Source organism: Myxocyprinus asiaticus, chromosome 49 (assembly GCF_019703515.2).
Source record: "Myxocyprinus asiaticus isolate MX2 ecotype Aquarium Trade chromosome 49, UBuf_Myxa_2, whole genome shotgun sequence".
Lineage (NCBI taxonomy): Eukaryota > Metazoa > Chordata > Actinopteri > Cypriniformes > Catostomidae > Myxocyprinus > Myxocyprinus asiaticus.
Window position 1 is genome coordinate 21869740 of NC_059392.1, and position 20496 is coordinate 21890235.

Here is a 20496-nt window from a genome sequence, read left to right on the forward strand (position 1 = left end):
ATTACTGTAACATGTTTACTAACATTCATGACACCTGCAGCCTCAGTTTTCTGTTCTTGGCTGACAGAAGTGTAAACCGACATGGTCTTTTGCTGTTGTAGCCCATCCACCTCAAGGATCGACATGTTGTGCATTTTGAGATGCTATTCTGCTCACTACAATTGTACAAAGTGGTTATCTGAGTTACTGTAGCCTTTCTGTCAGCTCGAACCAGTCTGGCCATTTTCTGTTGACTTCTCTCATCAACAAGGCGTTTCCGTCCGCAGAACTGTTGCTCACTGGATGTTTTTGTTTTTCACACCATTCTGAATTAACTCTTGACTGTTGTGTGTGAAAATCCCAGGAGATCAGCAGTTATAGAAATACTCAAACCAGCCCATCTGGCACCAACAATCAAGCCATGGTCCAAATTACTGAGATCACATTTTTTCCCCATTCTGATGGTTGATGTGAACATTAACTGAAGCTTCTGACCCGTATCTGCATGATTTTATGCATTGCACTGCTGCCACACGATTGGCTGATTAGATAATCACATGAATAAGTAGGTGTACAGGTGAACCTAATAAAGTGGCCGGTGAGTGTATATGTTATGTTACTTTGTTTAATGTTAAAGGTACTTTAAGCGATTATTTTTTTTTTATTATTATTTATTTTTTAAATTTTTTTATGGAAAGGTATGCAAAAAATGTCCTACTCCCTGAAAAATATTAATGAAATACACTATATTGCCAAAAGTATTCGCTCACCCATCCAAATAATTGAATTCAGGTGTTCCAATCACTTCCATGGCCACAGGGGTATAAAATGAAGCACCTAGGCATGCAGACTGCTTCTACAAACATTTGTGAAAGAATGGGCCGCTCTCAGGAGCTCAGTGAATTCCAGCGTGGTACTGTGATAGGATGCCACCTGTGCAGCAAGTACAGTCGTGAAATTTCCTCGCTACTAAATATTCCACAGTCAACTGTCAGTGGTATTATAACAAAGTGGAAGCGATTGGGAATGACAGCAACTCAGCCACGAAGTGGTAGGCCACGTAAAATGACAGCGCGGGGTCAGCGGATGCTGTGGTGCATAGTGCGCAGAGGTCGCCAACTTTCTGCAGAGTCAATCGCTACAGACCTCCAAAGTTCATGTGGCCTTCAGATTAGCTGAAGAACAGTGCGTAGAGAGCTTCATGGAATGGGTTTCCATGGCCGAGCAGCTGCATCCAAGCCATACATCACCAAGTGCAATGCAAAGCGTCGGATGCAGTGGTGTAAAGCACGCCGCCACTGGACTCTTGAGCAGTGGAGACGCGTTCTCTGGAGTGACGAATCACGCTTCTCCATCTGGCAATCTGATGGACGAGTCTGGGTTTGGTGGTTGCCAGGAGAACGGTACTTGTCTGACTGCATTGTGCCAACTGTGAAGTTTGTTTGAGGGGGGATTATGGTGTGGGGTTGTTTTTCAGGAGCTGGGCTTGGCCTCTTAATTCCAGTGAAAGGAACTCTGAATGCTTCAGCATACCAAGAGATTTTGGACAATTCCATGCTCCCAACTTTGTGGGAACAGTTTGGGGATGGCCCCTTCCTGTTCCAACATGACTGCACACCAGTGCACAAAGCAAGGTCCATAAAGACATGGATGAGTGAGTTTGGTGTGGAAGAACTTGACTGGCCTGCACAGAGTCCTGACCTCAACCCGATAGAGCACCTTTGGGATGAATTAGAGCGAAGACTGCGAGCCAGGCATTCTCGTCCAACATCAGTGTCTGACTTCACAAATGCGCTTCTGGAAGAGTGGTCACAAATTCCCATAAACACACTCCTAAACCTTGTGGAAAGCCTTCCCAGAAGAGTTGAAGCTGTTATAGCTGCAAAGGGTGGGCCGACGTCATACTAAACCCTATGGATTAAGAATGGGATGTCACTTAAGTTCATATGCGTCTAAAGGCAGATGAGCGAATACTTTTGGCAATATAGTGTAAGTGTACTGAGATATTTCACCAGTCTCTATGACAGCTCTAGACTCTGGAAACAGCAAACAAAAAACGCTTGATCAACTAGAGTCGCATGGATTACTTTTATGCTGCCTAAATGTGACTTTTGGACCGTCAAAGTGCTGGCACCCGTGTACTTCCATTATAAGGACCTGACAGAGCTCTATCTTCTTCTAAAAATCCTAATTTGTGTTCCTCTGAAGAAAAACAGTCTTACACATCTGGGATGGCATCAGGGTACATGAATAATGAGAGAATTTTCATTTTTAGGTGAACTATTCTATTAAGGAAACTATTTATTATTGAAATGGTTTTAATGCAGATTTTTGCATATTATTTTCATGTTTAATAAAGTATTTAATTCCCAACATTACTGAATCGTCTTTTTGTGCCTCTAGTTTACAGTTTTATTGTGTGCAGTGCATAGATCTACTATGTATGGTTTACTTGCTTTGTCCGCTGAGGCCACTTGAAGCCATATTACGAGTTTCATCTATTAAATTTGGGAGATATGTAGTACAATGCAAACATTAATGTTTGGTGGATTAAAAACTAAAAAGAGTGTTGTTTATCTTGCTCAAAGCAAGTAATATCTTTGTTATAAATGGTTATGCGAATAACATAAAATCAACATGAATATAGCACGTTATGACTGGCTCTGAAGGTGAAGATCTTCAAGTGATGATCACAGGCAAAGTCCAGGTAACCTCAAACCATGAGATTCATCCGTTCATAAGATCGATGCCATAACATAACACAACTGTCGTAAAATGTTCCTCCGCAAGTTTCTTGCAATTTCAGGTTTCAACCACAGATGTTGATAGAGAGCCCAAAGTGCCATAGTGCAGCTTTAAAGACAATATGGCTTAGAAGACACGTTTTACATTGTGGTGCAGCATACATTAGTTTGCATGTACACGTTTGTTTGACATGTCTGCAGTCCAAGCGCCTGATCCCTGGTAGGGAGGGAAAGCTGTTGTTTGAGATAACACACAGCAAGACCTACTTGTATAAAAAGTCCACATGTCTCAGAGAAGAAAATGTACAGCATGGTGGTTGTTTTTGTGACCACTGAATGCTCAAAGTTAAGTTGAAGTCTGATGACTATGCGCTGGATATCCTGAGTTCACTACGCCGCCCTCAGTGCAGTCAAACAAATCTGAAAATGGCCAAGATTAATAGTTGCAGCATTATTGAAAAGCACACCGTATTTTTTTCTGTATTTGGATTTATTATCTTTTGTTCAGGGACTAATTCTAATTCAAAAGGTTCAAGATTAGGATTGTTCTTTGTTCACTTTTAAACAAGCTGAAATAGATTTCAGATTCATGTGTTAAAGGGATAGTTCACCCAAAAATGGAAATTCTCTCATCATTTACTCACCCTCATGCCATCCCGGATGTGTATGACTTTGTCTTCTGCAGAACACAAATGAAGATTTTGATGATATTTCAGCTCTGTAGGTCAAAACAATGCAAGTGAATGGTGACCAAAACTTTGAAGCTCCAAAAAGCATATAAAAGTAGCATAAAAGTAATTCATAAGACTCCTGTGGTTTAATCCATGACTTCTGAAGCGATCTGATCGGTTTTGGATGAGAACAGACTAAAAATATATATATAAAAAATGTCTATAAATCTTGACATCAGCAGTCTCATTGGCGATCATGATTTCAACCTTCAACCGCTCTGTGCATGCGTCAAGCACTAGGAGGTGTAATCAAGCTTGAAATCATGATCAGTACAGCATAAAAGGAGTTATATTTTGGTCTGTTGTCATCCAAAATCGATTGGATCACTTTAGAAGACATTAATTAAAACACTGGAGTCTTATGGATTACTTGTATGCTGCCTTTATATGCTTTTTGGAGCTTCAAAGTTTTGGTCACCATTCATTTGCATTGTATTGACCTACACAACTGTAGCTACTAATGAGGAAACATACAGGAAAGTATGATAACACAGCCCAGCACAGAGATTCCTGTTCAGTGATAAACTTGTGTGCTCGTGTTGTGCGTGCAGACGTGTGACTCCGCCCTCACAGTTTACATCACGCTGTTGCCACACCTCCCTGCTGGAGCACAGATTCCTTAAATCCTGAAGAGCACCTATTCCACAACTAAAACACACTCACATGCGCTTCTGAGGCTCTGAGATCAACTTATCAGCATGCGTTGCAAAATGAATTCCTGCCTGCCGTACTCGCCCGGATCCTCTCCGACTTATTCTGGGAGATTAATGTCATACAGAACACGATGCAGGTAAATTACGTCTTTATAGTAATGTAAATAAAACGCGATGCTTTGCTTTTCACAAGATAAGATGAGAAACATTGCTTGAAATGTTTTTTGGTGGCATTTCCAAAACGTGTGTTAAGTATACTGTATATCAGTTGTTGTAAGAACATGTGAGAAATGTGTTTTTATGTGAGATCATATTATTATTATTAGATTAGATTTGTGAATATCATGTTTATACTATTGCGGACTGGGGTCAGAGACCTATGAAAACTATGAATATGCTTGAAAATGCATTAAAGGTTTATGTGACAAAAATGTAAAAGCTAACATTTTAACATAGTGTTGTTAAAATACTTTTGTGTGAAAGCTTTGCACAGTTTTGTATGAAATGTGCTCTGTAAGTGAAGTTTATCAAGTATTATTAACATCGATGGTTTTAAATATGAGGGGGCGTACATACAATGCGTTGTTGCCTTAAACAGCAAGACGTGAATCTGAATGGAACAACAAGGAGATACATACAGTACTGTGCAAAAGTTTTAGGCACTTGTGAAAAATGCTGCATAGTGAGGATGTCTTAAAAAATAATGCCTTAAATAGTTTTCATTTATCACTTAATGTCATACAAAAAAGCTAAATCGATATTCGGTGTGATCACCTTTGCCTTTAAAACAGCCCCAATTCTCCTAGATACACCTGGACACAGTTTTTCTTGGTTGTTGGCAGATAGGATGTTCAAGCTTCTTGGAGAATTCATCACAGTTCTTTTATTTATTTTGGCTGGCTCATTTGCTTCTGTCTCTTTATGTAATCTCAAACTGACACGATGTTCAGTGGGGGGCTCTGTGGGGGCAATGCCATCTCTTGCAGGGCTCCCTGTTTTTCTATTCTAATCTTTTCTATTTGCAAAATAAATGTTTTGGAGTCTAAAATGACACACTAAAGCTGAAAATATAAATAACCATCTTAAGACAAATGTTTTTGTGAAGCATCTTATGTGCTTAAGACTTTTGCACAGTACTGTATATACAGAAACCAGCTATAAACAACTAACAGTGCAGACGGAACACAAGAACGCGTTCTGTGTGAATGGCTCCTAACCATATTAAGATAAACAAGATAAAATATCGTCTATAACATTTATTAACACCTTTGTTATTCTCTTTTTTTTTTCTTTTTTGCTGTTTGAGCAACAACAGAAAATAATCTTCAAGCATTTATACCTTTTAAAGTTATAGTTAAACCGTACAACAGGTCACTGGATGCAGTTTAATGCCTTTTATTAACATTTTGCTTGATGTTCAGCACCTTTTACTGGTCAACTTTCATAATAACGTGAGTGGTGTAGTCTGAGAAAAATCTGATCAAATATTCTATTGGGGAACAAGTGAACATGAGTAATACAGTAAAGTAATGGATAGTACAGTAAACTGGTTCATTTTCAGTCTTTAACATGCACTGAAATAGGTGAATCTTGTCTGTGTCACAAATATTTGTTACTGTGACTGAAATCAGGATATTTGTATTTGTGCGCAAATTGTAGATATTTCATATTGCTCAGTGTTGACATGATGGTTTGAAAGTAGTATCTTTTATTTGTACATGGAACACCTGTATGATTTTATAGGCTACATGCTGATAAGCACGACAAGGAAATGTTATCTATATTTGGCGTTTTGAAATATTGCTGGGGAAAATATGGCAGTTAGTTGGAAGTGTTATTAATCTGATATAATGTAATGTGCACGGCGGGACTTGAATATTCCTTCATATATATTATACACATAATATATATATATATATATATATATATATATATATATATATATATATATAGCTCTTCAGTGTAGAGAAAAAATCTTGATTTTTTTACTTTTTTATAACAATGACTTTGTTTTCTTTCTGCAGTGCCTCTGGTGCCAGCGTTGTTGCCATTGATAACAAAATTGAGCAGGCTATGGTGAGTATTTGAATTTTCTTATAAGGGTAAATGGTGTGACACTCACTTTTTGTCACACATTACACATTTACTATGATGAACATGTTTTCAATTACTGGGTTTAAAGTCTTTTTGATTTTTCTCGTTTTCTGGGCTTAATGTAAAAACAAATGTGGTGTAACCATCTAAAAGCAATGAAAAATTCAGTATCATAAAAAACTGAAACTTTAAAAAAAAAAATTGGCATGAGCATTGCATAATAATAATTTATTAGTGTTTCTTAAAATAAGCAATAAGATACTTCTTATCAAGTCATACAAAAAATGATTAAAATTTGAAAAACTTTTGTCCACCAAATCATGTGGTCACGTGGTGTAACCAACATGCCAGTCGCCATTTTTTCTAGACTGTGTGAATACTATGTTGTCACATCATTAAATATCAGATAAATATCATTAGCAATTTGACATTTTTTTTTTTTTTTTTTTTAAATGAAAAAGCACATTTTCTTCAGGTCAAATGGAGTAACCCAGAGAATGCTGCTTTATATTCTTGAAAAAAAAAGAAAAAAAAAAAGAATGATAAAGTTGTGTACAGTCTCATAAATTCAGGGTACAAAAAAGTGTTTTAATACCTTTTACTGGACGGTTACACCACTTGACATTTCAATACACAAGTCACTGCATCAATTTTTTTGTAGAAAATGTTTGTAAAACCAACATGGATAAAACTTGACATGTTTTAAACTAGATTTTTTAAAAAAAAATTTTTTTTATTACATTTTTATCAACTCATATAGCCTTATTTGTCAATGACCCACAAATCTTATAGAACTTTCTCTTCACTATTCTTCACAATAAAGCCCCAAATTGCTGTCAGTGTGCAATAATATTTTTGTATTCTGCTCTTCAGGATCTCGTCAAAAGCCATCTAATGTATGCTGTGCGCGAGGAAGTGGAAGTCTTGAAAGAGCAAATAAAGGAACTCTATGAGAGGAACTCCCTTCTAGAGAGAGAAAATGCAGTATTAAAATCTCTGGCCAACACCGAGCAGTTAAATCAGCTCACCAACCCTGAAAGCACTTCACCCCAACAGACAGGAGTGAACGCAATCCTCCAGGAAGGAAGCAAACTCGTGACCTTGCCCCCACATCCCAACGTGTCCACGGCGTAATGAACCTTCTATCGTGGGATACCATAGACAAAAGCAAAAATGTACAAATCTGCTAATGACTTTTTGTTTCCAGTCTTGTTTGCCACCAATTTGTGGAGAGCCATGCTTCAGTTGTATGTGCTGCGTGGCTTTCCCAGTATTAGACAGTCATTTTGGGAAAGCTTTTGTTTGGCTGTCGGGGTGAGGTTTGCAGCAGGTCGCCCTCCGCATGTGCTGCTTGCAGGTGTAGAAGGAACGGGTGGAGATGGCACTTTGGCAGGAAGCCATTGCTAGACTTCCAAGTCTTGCAGGTGGAGACTAAAGCATTTAAAGGCATATTCCGGGTTCAAAACAAGCTAAGCTCAATTAACAGCATTTGCAGCATTATATTACATAAAATCGCGCAAGTCACTTATATCGTCGAGTAAGTCACTTACAGTGGAAGTGAATGGGGCCAGTCCATAAATGCTAAAATACACACCATTTCAAAAGTATAGACGCAAGGCTCATTTATCATTAAAATCATGTTAACACACATATTGTTTATGGACTGGACCCGTTCACTTCCATTGTAAGTGCCTTAGTATAATTGCTTTTTTGTGGTAATCGATACAAATGCTGTTGATTGAGCTTAACTTGTATCGAACCCAGAATATTCCTTGAGGTCTACCATGTAAAAGCTGGGAGATTTGTGTTTTTCCAGAGCCAATGTTCTACAGCATGATTAAATCCTTTCGTCTGTTTAGTTTTACTGTTTGCATATATATTTATTAGAGGGCTGCTATTTTCTTAATGTAAATGAACAATGTAACAGAGGTCTATTATATAAAGAAACTTTCTTTTGGTTTCTAAAGTGTATAATAAATGTTAATGCATTTATTTTGTTAATTTGCATCAAGTTTTAGGCAATAATGTCCCCATGGCACAGTTCCAACACTAAAGGTGATTCATCTTTGGCATTGATGATATACAGGCCTGTATAGTTGGGTTGATGGGGGTTTAATGTACATGTGTTTAGATTGTAAAGTATTTTAAGCATAGCCGGTTGTACTGGTGAGCACCAGTTATCAAGTATTTCTCTTTTTGGGATTTTTATTAAGGATAATTCAGCCTGATCTCATGAAAATGATGTAACTTTAGCAAAATGATATTACATGGTTCATTACACTTATCGCTGCAGTTTCAAGGTGAAATGTCCACTAAGGGGCGCTAAAAGCGAGTTTAATGTTTTCCCAGAATGATGACGTTTTAAATGAATAAAACCTACTTACCTACCCTAAACCTTTAACCTAAGCCTAACCGATAGTGTCATTAAAGCAAATGTGAAATGAAAAACACAATAGCTGAAGCAGCCGCGTCATTTTGTGGCACTAATATGACACTATGCATTCACGTTTCAACTCGGACTTTGGCATTCTAAATCCAACGCTCTATCAGTTTCGCCAGTTAGCAAGCTAGTCTTGGTTTTATATGTAGTTATGTAATGCAAGCGTTAAAATGCATTTAGTTTCAAGTCATGTGCTATAGTAAATAATAAGTGTTTATGAACTGTTTATCTGTTATACTCGTGATTTGAGTGAATAAAACTCAATGCTGTTGTAGCGCCTTTAGTGTTCATTTCTCGAGAACTGCAGCGATACGTAGAGCGAGGCATGTAAAACTTATTTTACAAAAATGTAGTTATGGTAACGTTTTTACTTTGAGACCAGGCTGCTATAATTGCCACACTTCCCCAACATTCTTCAGTTATAATTTTATTGAAATTTAGTTAAAACATTTTTTTTTGTTTTTTCTGGGATGGGGAAAAAGCTGTGAATTTGTTCATACAAACATATTTGTAACCAAAGAAGAAAAGCTGTGTACACTTTCTTGCTCGCTTTTTTTTACTTTATGTCAAACAATCTTTTGTTTCTGGTTAGCATGTTCTATCACACCATTTTTTTTTTTTACCTCATGTTTTATTTTAGTATAATAATAATTTAAAGCAATCTGTGAACAAAGTTAGATGGTGAAGGGTAATTTCTGGTAATTTTTTGAGGAAAAGCCCCATAACAAACAAACCTGACGATGGGAAAAATTGTCAGTTGTATGGTTTTGTAAAACTTGAAATCCAGATGAATGTGTATTACATTACATAAAATGTATGCAATTAATTAAAGTTACAGTATATTTTAAGGCGTGGTTTACACTGATTACTAAACTTACAACACAATAAAATAGTAATCACACAGAAAAAAATAAAAGTAAAATCAATCCACAACAAGAGTTTGCAGTTCACATATGATTTTGAAATCATTTATGTATCGGGCATGCTTTTTTAATGTCTTTTGTGCCTCTTCTACCATGGATATTTAAAAAAAAATTTTTTCCCCATCTTGAGCCAAACCGTAATAATGTACAATCACTGTACGTCAGTATATATCACCTGATGAACTTTTATTTTTTGCTTGTTTTTTTCTTTTTTGTTGAAGGAATATAGCATACAAGCAAATGTATCGTACTTGATCACTGAGCCTTTGAAAATATCTTAAGAATACCCTTGTAATGTGCTGTTTTGAAAAGTTTAGTTTTCTGTCAAAAATAAATGACTGTTCTATTAAGAACTGACCATTTTAAATGTTTTTTTAAATGTTTTTGTGGCTTGCAGATAACACACATAGCAAACAACTAGCAGTGAACCTCTCGCAAAGGGATCGGTTAACAAGAATGCTTGTTTTGCATGTTGATAGCATTTTGGTTTAATAATGAGCATTCTGACGGACATGAATAATCTGCTCATGTTTGAAATCTCAGTTTTCCAAAGTATGTCGTAATGGAGGGTTTTTCAGTGGAGGAAACGTTGTTCTAGTGTGGATGAGAGCTGTAAACGTAGAGGAATTAATACATGTTTGAAACCTAGATTTTCCATTATGTCATCATTTTCCAAAATATGGGGTAATAGAGAGAGCGTTTTCAAAAGTACTGGTTTTTGGTGGAGGACAATGCCATTTTAGTGTGGGTAAGAGGCATAAACATAGCAAAATTACTGTTTTCAAACAAAAAAAATTCTGTAAACCATTTTTGTTTAAAAACTCCATTTTCAGTTACCTAACGTCATTGTTTTCCATGCGAAGTATGAAGTAATGGAGAGGATTTTCGAAGTGTGAATGAGAGGTATAAACATAGTGAAATTATGGTGTTTTACAATTAAACATTTTCCTGTAAACCGTTTTTGTTTAAAAATGCAATTTTCAGTTACCTAACGTCATTGTTTTCCATGCAAAGTATGCAGTAATGGAGAGGATTTTCGAAGTGTGGATGAGAGGCATAAACGTAGCGTACTTTTCTAAAGAACTGTATGTGGTAATGGAGAGAGCTCCTAAAGCGCTCCATTTTCAGTGGAGAAAAATGTTCCAGTGTGGATGAGAGGTGCAAATGTAGCGAAATTAATGCGTTTTTATATGAAAACGTATTAGTAATCTGTTTTCGTATGAAAGCTCTGTTTTCAGTTTCCTAATGTCACAGTTTTCCAAAGTATCTGGTAATGGAGAGTTTTTCCAACTAAAATGTATTAGTAACCTGATTTATTTTAAAAAACTCAGTTTTCAAGTTTCCTAACATCATTGATTTTCAAAGTATGTGGTAATTGAGAGCATTTTCAAAGTGCTCCATTTTCGGTTGAGGAAAATTCTGTTCAAGTGTGGATGAGAGGCGTAAACGTAGCAAAATGTATGCGTTTTCAAACTAAAATGTATTAGCAATCTGTTTTTGTTTGAAACCTCTGTTTTCGGTTTCCTAACATCATTGTATTCCAAAGATAATGGAGAGTGTTTTCGACACTCCTGGTTTTCGGTGGAGAAAAATACAATTCTAGTCTGGATGATAGGCGTAAACATAGCAAAATTACTGTTTTCAAACAAAGATGTATTCGTAAAGCGTTTTTGTTTAAAAACTCAATTTTCAGTTTTCTAACGCCATTATTTTCCATCATTTTTGCAGTTATGGAGAGCGTTTTCGAAGTGTTTAATTTTTGGTGGAGAAAAATACCTGTGGATAAATTGTGTTTTACAAAAATAAAAACGATGCCGTTCTAGGGTACGTTTACACGAAAAACGGAAAAGTTTTTCCTTTGCGTTTTTGAAAAGTTTCGCGTACAGAAGGCAACGTTGTCAAAACGATCCCTGTTCACACGGATCCGCGAAAACAACTAAAAACTGTATTATGCATGCCAGGCCAGTAGTTGGCGATGTCACTTTGTAAAGAAACACTACGCGCCTGCGCACATAAGCATTCTTCCACAGAGCGGTGAATACAAACAATGAAGATGGCGATCGCTGGTCGTAGTAGTGATACAGTAAATCTGCACTTTGCTGGAGAAGCGTCAATAAACTCAAAATCTTGAGCAGCACAAACACAGTCCTGTAGTGCGCCATTGTAGTTTTGAATGTCTCACGCGTATGTTTATAGACTGAACATGTAATACGCGTGCGCATGACGTCATCGTTTTCACAAATTCGCATTTGTGTGTGTTTACACGGAGACGAGAACGGCATTGTTTTCAAAAACTTGCACTTTGAAAACCGTTTTCAAATGTTTACGTTTTCAGGCCCCAAAACGCTGTTGTCGTGTAAAGGAACAGCCAAAACGCTTAAAAAGTTTTCCGTTTTTAGTTGAAAACGTTGTCATGTAAACGGCCCCCTAGTGTGGATGAGACGCGTAAACATAGTAAAATTTATATTTTCAAACAAAAACATATTAGTGTGGACAAGGCCTTATAAGGACATACAGTAGACTTTTGTTTCGATATAAAGCCAATTAAAATTACCACAGACTAACACAAATCCTAACCCTACCCCTTAAAGAAAACATTTTCCATTTATCAGATCAAGCCAACTTTAGGAGAAGCTACAACAAAATGAACAGAATTCATTGCTAGCAGTATTCACACAGAATGTGCTTTTGTCTAAAAGATTAGCAGCAAGAGAGTTCATACCTAAGTTCACGTGGAAGAACAATTATCATGCCTAAACAGAATGACAATAGCATTTGGTTGAAGATGTCTCAGAAATGTTTTATACAAAGAAGGGACAACACATATACAAACAGTAATAAATGCAATTTTGGTTAGACAGATTGTGCACACTTACAATGGTGTAACTTTTTACAAACATGATATGGAAGGGAAAACTCTTTGCATAGCATTCCATAAATTACTCTTATCAATAAAGAAATTAAAATATCCAAGGGAAGGAAATTTAAAAATCCTCCCTTTGGTTTTAACCATCAATGCAAAGAGCCTTACAATGATCCATGTGCATGTTACTACCAGACATGGCATTCCTGCTGTGTGACTCATTGAATATGGTATGTAGTTGAGTGACAGGTGTACTTATGTAACTGTTATGACAAGTAACAGCACAATTTTAACAAATAAACAGCGCCACCATGTGGTCAAATCAATAGAAGACACTATAGCACAACTGCAGATGTCTTTTTCTCATTTTCCAAGAATAACAGTAACTGAGATATGCTTCACCCTAAACCCAACAATAGAGTAACAAGTTGAAGAATGAATGAAAAGGCTATGATAATATATATACATACATTATATATATATATATATATTGCTGTAGTAATAAAAAAAGGGAGTCAGAAGCCCTACTGGATTCAACTGGATTATAAAAAAAATAAAAATCTATCCTCAATTTAAATTGATGATCGACAATTGTTATAATCAGTGTTTATTTATTCACTTTACATAAACATATACAGTAAAACAAATGAAATTCAATATAACTATTGCGTGCATGTGAAAAATTTCACTGTTGACAACTTTTACAGATTATGTAGAGTCTTTTGCAGTGGCCAAGTCAGAGTCCAGACATTACCCCAATAGAGATGCTATGGAATAACCTCAAGAGAGGCATTCACACCAGACATCCTAAGAATATGGCTGAGCTGAAGCAGTTCTGGGAGGAAGGATGGTCTACAATTCCTTCTGAATGTTGTGCAGGTCTAATCCGCAGCTACCGGAAACGCTTGGTTGAGGTTATTGCTGCCAAAGGAGGATTGGCAAGTTGTTAAATCCTAGGGTTCATTTACTTTTTCCACACCACTGATTGTTTAATAGGATTCAGTTAAGACATGAACGATTATAATTGTTTGTGTGTTGTTAGCTTAAGCACATTGTGCTTTGTCTATATGTGTGCCTTTGATGAAGATGAGATCATATTTTAGGACCAATTAATGCAGAAAACCAGCTAATTCCAAAGGGTTCACAAACTTTTTCCATATCATACTGGATCGATTCAACCCTCTTTGTGCATTCTTCTCCGAGAAGAACTGGCAATTGAACTTTTCTGTAACTAAAATATTAAATAACTTGAAAACATATTAAAGTAAACCATAATGGCACTAATGTATTAGTGGCCATTCAGACCGAATGCGTACTTGCGTTAAAAAAAGTTAGACGCAACACAAGGAATGGAACACAATGCAGGTGCCTCAAGATGCGTTTATAACAGTTAAAGTTCTTTTTACTTGACATGTCATCTAAAAAACGTGGCACTCCTTCGCAAAATGCAAAAAAACAACAACAACTGCGACAGCGAAATGGTCAAAGATATCCAAGCAGTGCATGTTTACATAAAAAAAAAAAACAATTGACAACCAGCGCAGATGGATGCCAACACACATTTGGTGCGAATGGCCCCTTAGGCCACTTCCTCACTACTATGTTTTTATTTGAAAGCGCATTGATTTCGCTACATTTATGTCTCTCATTCACACTAGACTGAGTTTTCCTCCACAAAACCTCAAACTTTAAAACACAGGCTACTGAATCACTTGTAATTTACTACAAGTCCATATTGTTTGTTTAAACGTAAGAAAAGAATGTCTTCCAGGACCTGTTTGTTCATCGACAGTGCCGGTTCAGAAAGGATAAACTTGAGGCATGAATATGCACGTTCTACGCTTACTTGCGTTACAGGGAGTGCAATGACATTCATAGCAAGTTTATGTAAGTCTGGGTTAGTTGTTGCAACGCTTGCCCAGTACTTGAAAAGACACTCGCTACGCTTAAGACGTGCTCCTCTCGAGTAAATGTCCAAAAGAGATGTTATGGAAACGTCAAAACTTCGCACTGTTGTGGCCTCCAGTTCTTTTGCCAATAACAGCTGTTCAATCTCATCGTCTTCCTCGGATGACTGGAATGGTGTGCACTGTGCACTGTCAGTCGCGTTGTTGCCAGATAAATATTCAATGGCATCCCAGGCACGAGTTAAGTGAATTTTAGCCCTTTCAGTTTGATGTTCCGTAAGAAAAAGTCGATATCTAGGATCGAGAAATAAAGCAGCTACAAAGGCGTCACTATCAAAAAGTGTAGCTTGCTGTACTGTGAGGCACTGGACTAGTCGTTTGGCAAAGAGGTTGTCAATTTTGTCTGTGCACAGTACACATTGGAGCCAAACGCCGTAGAAGTCACCTGCCGTGAGATGGTCAGACTGGAGGCTTTTCATCGCAATTTTCGCAGGTTTCAATGCGCACACGAAGTTGGCTATGTCCTGCCATTCGTTCTCATTTAAATGCAGTTCTTTAATGGCTGGCGACATCTCCTCACAGAAGCTCCTGAGCTCCAAAAGCTGCTCAAGCATATCGTGTGTTGACTGCCAGCACTTCGCACTGTCGACAGTGGCCCTCTCATGTCCCATTTTTTTCAGAGGAATGACGATGTTCTGCGTGCGCAACTCTTTCGCAATGCGCCTTGCTTCACAAATCAAGCTGGATGACCGTTTCTCTTTTAATGCATCTTCAACTGCTATTTGAAAAGTATGAGCAGGACACCTTATACTGTGCAACACGTGTCCTTGCGTCACAGAATCAAGTTCAATGTCTAATTCCAGATTTCCAACTTCGGCCTCAGTTAGCTCCTCTTTAACCTGTGTATTCGGGGCAACGGTTTCATTCTCATCGTTAGACAGGCCATCTGGCATATCAGACCGTAAATAAACTTCTTTCATCATGTTAACGCCATTATCTGACGTTACAGAGTACACTTGGCGCAATTCTACATTATATTCATGCAAGACATCCTTCACAACTGATGAGATGTATTCGGTTGTGTGCCTTTCCGTTAACTCCTTAACGGCCAATGTATGCATCACAATTTTTTCTTCATCAGCATATTGTACATTTATGCAAAGAATAATTCGGTCTCTGCATGTAGCTGAATCAATTTTAAGCATCAGAAGTCTTCCATTTAACTCATTCTTGAGCTGTTCTCTTTCCCCTTGAGCAACATCTGACACCATTTCACAGATGTTTGTTGAATTGATGGCAAAGCCATTTCCAATAGCCTCTTGTATTGGATCTATAATTTTTCTGAAGCCCGAGTCCTCCATTAATGACAACGGTCTCCCGTTAATGGTTACTAGCTCTATGCATGCATCTTTTATGATATCGGGACTTAATTGGACATGTAGGCCTGAAATCTTTGGCCTTTTCACTACAGCCATGTCCAGAGTCATTAGTCCATCTGCAGATGCTGGTCTCTTTTGGGCAGTGGTCTCAGCATGCTCTGCTGGATGTCTACGCTGAAGGTGTCTCTGCAGGTTGCCTCCGTGGTGCCCAGATATTTCTGCCCCACATCCTTCAATTTTGCAGAAAGATTTATTAGAGACCTTGTCATAAAAGAAATACCGATGCGCTGGATTCTCTTGGTGGCGACCCATCTGAAAAAATCCAAATATTTATGCATTTAGTTTTCCTTTAATTTAGTCAATGTTTTGTCAGGTTTTATCCATTAATTTTTAACTAATTTGATAAGCCAATGAAAATAACCTTGTAGTTCACGATAGTGTGCAAAATGACAAAAACAGGTTTCAAACGGTAACAGGCCAAACTTTTACCAAATATTCAAACTTTTAAAAAAAAGATTATAAACATTTATTCATTTAACCATGTATCAACATGTTAACATAAAATATGTGAGAAAACTGTCCTTGCCAAAACCAGACCAACACAACAGCTTTAAAATTAACTCATTAGTAACTTTTAAGAAATGACTGTGTATTGAATTCTTCATGCTTTAGAGACTGTTTAATGTTAATTTAGGATATTTTCCCACACTTTGACAAATACATTTCCAAGATTTGCCATCCAAAACTTTGTGATTGACTGGATAAGAATAAAAAAATTATAATTTTATAGATATTGCACTTACAAAGATCAATTCTAGACGATTACATCTCAGAGCCGACCATAAGTAGAACAATCTATTTTCACTTTGGACATTTCCTTGATTTTTTAGGATTTTGTTAATTTTAATAACTTCTCCAGACATCTCTCCAGAAATCACGATTTTAAAATTCCCCTGATATTTCCAGGTTTCCCATGGCCATGGGAACCATAGATACTGAATAACTTGTTTCTAAGAATGACATACAATTGTACAAAAGTTTTGCGTTCCTTCGCAATGGTTTGCGTTCCCTCACAATTAGTTTTGCATTCACTAACAATAGTTTGCGTTCCCTTGTAATACGTTTTGCCTTCCCTCACAACAAGTTTTGCGTTCCCTCGTAATAGTCGGGAGTTCCCTCCCTCCCTCCCTCCCTCCCTCGTAACAGTCGGGCGTTCCCTCCCTCCCTCGTAACAGTCGGGCGTTCCCTCCCTCCCTCGTAACAGTCGGGCGTTCCCTCCCTCCCTCCCTCCCTCCCTCCCTCGTAAACGTCGGGCGTTCCCTCCCTCCCTCCCTCCCTCCCTCGTAAACGTCGGGCGTTCCCTCCCTCCCTCCCTCCCTCCCTCGTAAACGTCGGGCGTTCCCTCCCTCCCTCCCTCGTAACAGTCGGGCGTTCCCTCCCTCCCTCCCTCGTAAACGTCGGGCGTTCCCTCCCTCCCTCCCTCCCTCCCTCGTAACAGTCGGGCGTTCCCTCCCTCCCTCCCTCCCTCGTAACAGTCGGGCGTTCCCTCCCTCCCTCGTAACAGTCGGGCGTTCCCTCCCTCCTCGTAACAGTCGGGCGTTCCCTCCCTCCCTCGTAACAGTCGGGCGTTCCCTCCCTCCCTCGTAACAGTCGGGCGTTCCCTCCCTCCTCGTAACAGTCGGGCGTTCCCTCCTCCTCGTAACAGTCGGGCGTTCCCTCCCTCCCTCCCTCCCTCGTAACAGTCGGGCGTTCCCTCCCTCCCTCCCTCCCTCGTAACAGTCGGGCGTTCCCTCCCTCCCTCCCTCCCTCATAATAATTTTAAAAACTTCTCCAGACATCTCTCCAGAAATCACGATTTTAAAATTCCCCTGATATTTCCAGGTTTCCCATGGCCATGGGAACCGTAGATACTGAATAACTTGTTTCTAAGAATGACATACAATTGTACAAAAGTTTTGCGTTCCTTCGCAATAGTTTGCGTTCCCTCACAATTAGTTTTGCATTCACTAACAATAGTTTGCGTTCCCTTGTAATACGTTTTGCGTTCCCTCACAACAAGTTTTGCGTTCCCTCGCAATAGTCGGGCGTTCCCTCCCTCCCTCCCTCCCTCCCTCGCAATAGTCGGGCGTTCCCTCCCTCCCTCCCTCCCTCCCTCGCAATAGTCGGGCGTTCCCTCCCTCCCTCCCTCGCAATAGTCGGGCGTTCCCTCCCTCCCTCGCAATAGTCGGGCGTTCCCTCCCTCCCTCGCAATAGTCGGGCGTTCCCTCCCTCCCTCGCAATAGTCGGGCGTTCCCACGCAATAAGTCAGGTTTTGACCGCAGTAACATTTTAACCATAATATTCCTAGTAAAACCATGGTAATAATTGGGCTTTAACAATTTGTTTGATTAATACTTTGTTAAAACATAATATTTTTGTTTTAGAAGAAACAACTAAAGAGAGGTAATTTCATGGGTTTATCACATAGTTCCCATTATGTACACACAAGGGTGCTATTTAACATGTAAACCACTGTATTTCTCCAGTCTGAAAGATCGGAAAAAATGAAACATGCAGCAAAAAAAAAAAAAAAAATAAGAGTGCTTTGGTTTGCACAGAAGCACAGACTCTGGGTAGGCTAAAACTTATTTTACTCTTCTACTGTTAAACTGGCGAAGGTTATCACCTTATAGGTTATTTGGGCATGCAAGGAATCCATAATAAATTTGTTTGTTCTGAAATATAAGAAAGAGATATACAGTTGTTCTTTCAAATGTTAATGTAATAACTACTGCTAAATATGGACATCTTTCATGTGATGTTTCAGCCATTATAGACGTGTGTGTTTGTGTGTATACATACACACATATACATATACATACACACACGTGATCAAGAAGAAGATGGATGACCACAAGCCATCAAACAAAGCCGAACTAGTAATAAAGTCACCCAACAGCAATGTGAAAGACTGGTAGAAAGCATGCAAAGACGCATGAAAGCTGTGGTTGAAAATCAGGGTTATTCCACCAAATATTGATTTCTGAACTCTTCCTAAGTTAAAACATTAGTATTGTGTTGTTTAAAAATGAATATGAACTTTGCATTGTTCGAGGTCTGAAAACGGCATCTTTTTTGTTATTTTGACCAGTTGCCATTTTCTGTAAATAAATGCTCTAAATGACAATATTTTTATTTGGAATTTGGAAGAAATGTTGTCAGTACTTTATAGAATAAAACTAAAATGTTCATTTTACTCAAACATATACCTATAAATAGTAAATCCAGAGAAAATGATTATTTTGCAGTGGTCTCTTAATTTTTTCCAGATATATATATATATATATATATATATATATACACACACACACACACACACACACAGTATAGTATAGACAAAACATAGCCTTTGTATTGCCCGTTTGGTCACTTGTTTAATTTATGGCTTTTCAGTTAACGGTTAATAACCGGTTAATATTGGCAGTTATTTGGTTAACATAATTTGTCACAATTTGCATCTCTAATAATAATACAAGAAAACCAAAACTATGCTAATAATTATCATGTAAATTACAAGTTTTATTATAGTAATACCATGGTTTTTGCCACACACACACACACACACACAAAAAAAACTTGCCCTTACAAAAATTAACCATGTTTAAAAACCATTGTACATGTTCCACAAATTAATTATGGTTTTCACCATAGTTTTGGGGTTTCCTGTATTTTTACCACAAATACCAAGGTTAAAATATGGTCATTGTCTGTAGTAAAACCACAATAAATTTTGTGGTTATGTTTCACAGCAAATACCATGATTTAGCTATAATTACTGTAGTAAAACCATAATTAATGGAGGTAACTATGTTTTTTATGGTTCTACAAAACTGTTTCAGAAAATAAATTGCCTCACTGTCGTCTAAGGGGATTCATAGTATTATTCCAAAAGGTCTGCACCATATTGCAATAACTTTTTTTTTTTTTTACATTTTTTTTTTAAAACATGTTCAACACTTTCCATATCAGTTTTGGACATTTGTCATTTGTTTGAATTAACATTACACTAAATCTTACTCTCAGAAATTCGTAAGCTGGATGAGTCATTTATAACTTTAAAGTGCACTTCTTTGCATTTCAGACAGATTGGAAATGAAAGATATTTACATGTTTGTGTTTAACATACCTCTGTTGAGTTGTTTGATGATCGTCTCACTCTCAGTCATACAGCATGTTCATAGTTAAAAGACTGCTCAATTAAACTGCTAAGTCAGAACGAAATGATGTTACTAACGGTTTAAAAACCATTTAAAAAAGAGTTTTAGTTCAGAATGATTAAAAGATGGTTACGTTTTCGTTTTTGTTCCTGTTACAATTTCTTTCGTTTCCGGTTTCGATCCTCCTTCTTTCTTTCGAACTCCGGATCGCAAAGTGAAATAACGCATTACCGCCACCTGCTGCTTCTTCTCCGGACCGATCAGGACTGCGTGTTCAGCTCCTCCAGCTTCAAATAAATACTTTTGCAGTTAATTGTGGCATTTTCCACTGATTCACTGACCCCACAACATTCACCTAGCCCTGTTAAAAGTCTTGATATTATATTTTCTTCTCCCTATACAATTCTCTTTTCCAAAAATGTTGTTTCTGATCCTTGGACAGGAGTCGTGTAAAAAAGAGGTGATATTTACTTCCTGAAAGGAAGATGATAGAGTATGGCAGTGTTTTATTTTTTATTTATTTTTTTTATTTTTTTTTATGGAAGAGTACAGTGCAACAGAGTGCTATGATGCTAACAAGGTTGATG

At 37.8% G+C, this 20496-nt stretch overlaps 2 protein-coding genes across 3 annotated transcripts in view; one reads left to right on the forward strand and one right to left on the reverse strand.

Annotated features, from left to right (window-relative positions):
• LOC127438447 (TSC22 domain family protein 2-like) overlaps positions 1-9931 on the forward strand; it is a 36314-nt gene extending 26383 nt beyond the window's left edge. For both annotated transcript variants that reach the window (XM_051694047.1, XM_051694048.1), the window contains 2 exons: positions 6132-6183; positions 7075-9931. In XM_051694047.1, the coding sequence (XP_051550007.1) occupies positions 6132-6183; positions 7075-7335 (313 nt within the window). In that variant the 3' untranslated portion in view covers positions 7336-9931. The remainder of the gene's footprint in view (positions 1-6131; positions 6184-7074) is intronic.
• Positions 9932-12247: 2316 nt separating this feature from the next.
• Positions 12248-20055, reverse strand: LOC127438448 (uncharacterized). The gene is made up of 2 exons (XM_051694049.1): positions 19879-20055; positions 12248-16025 (listed from the first exon to the last, which is right to left on the reverse strand). The coding sequence occupies exon 2, from the start codon at positions 16023-16025 to the stop codon at positions 14136-14138; it is 1890 nt and encodes a 629-aa protein (XP_051550009.1). The 5' UTR covers positions 19879-20055; the 3' UTR covers positions 12248-14135.
• Positions 20056-20496: the final 441 nt, after the last annotated feature.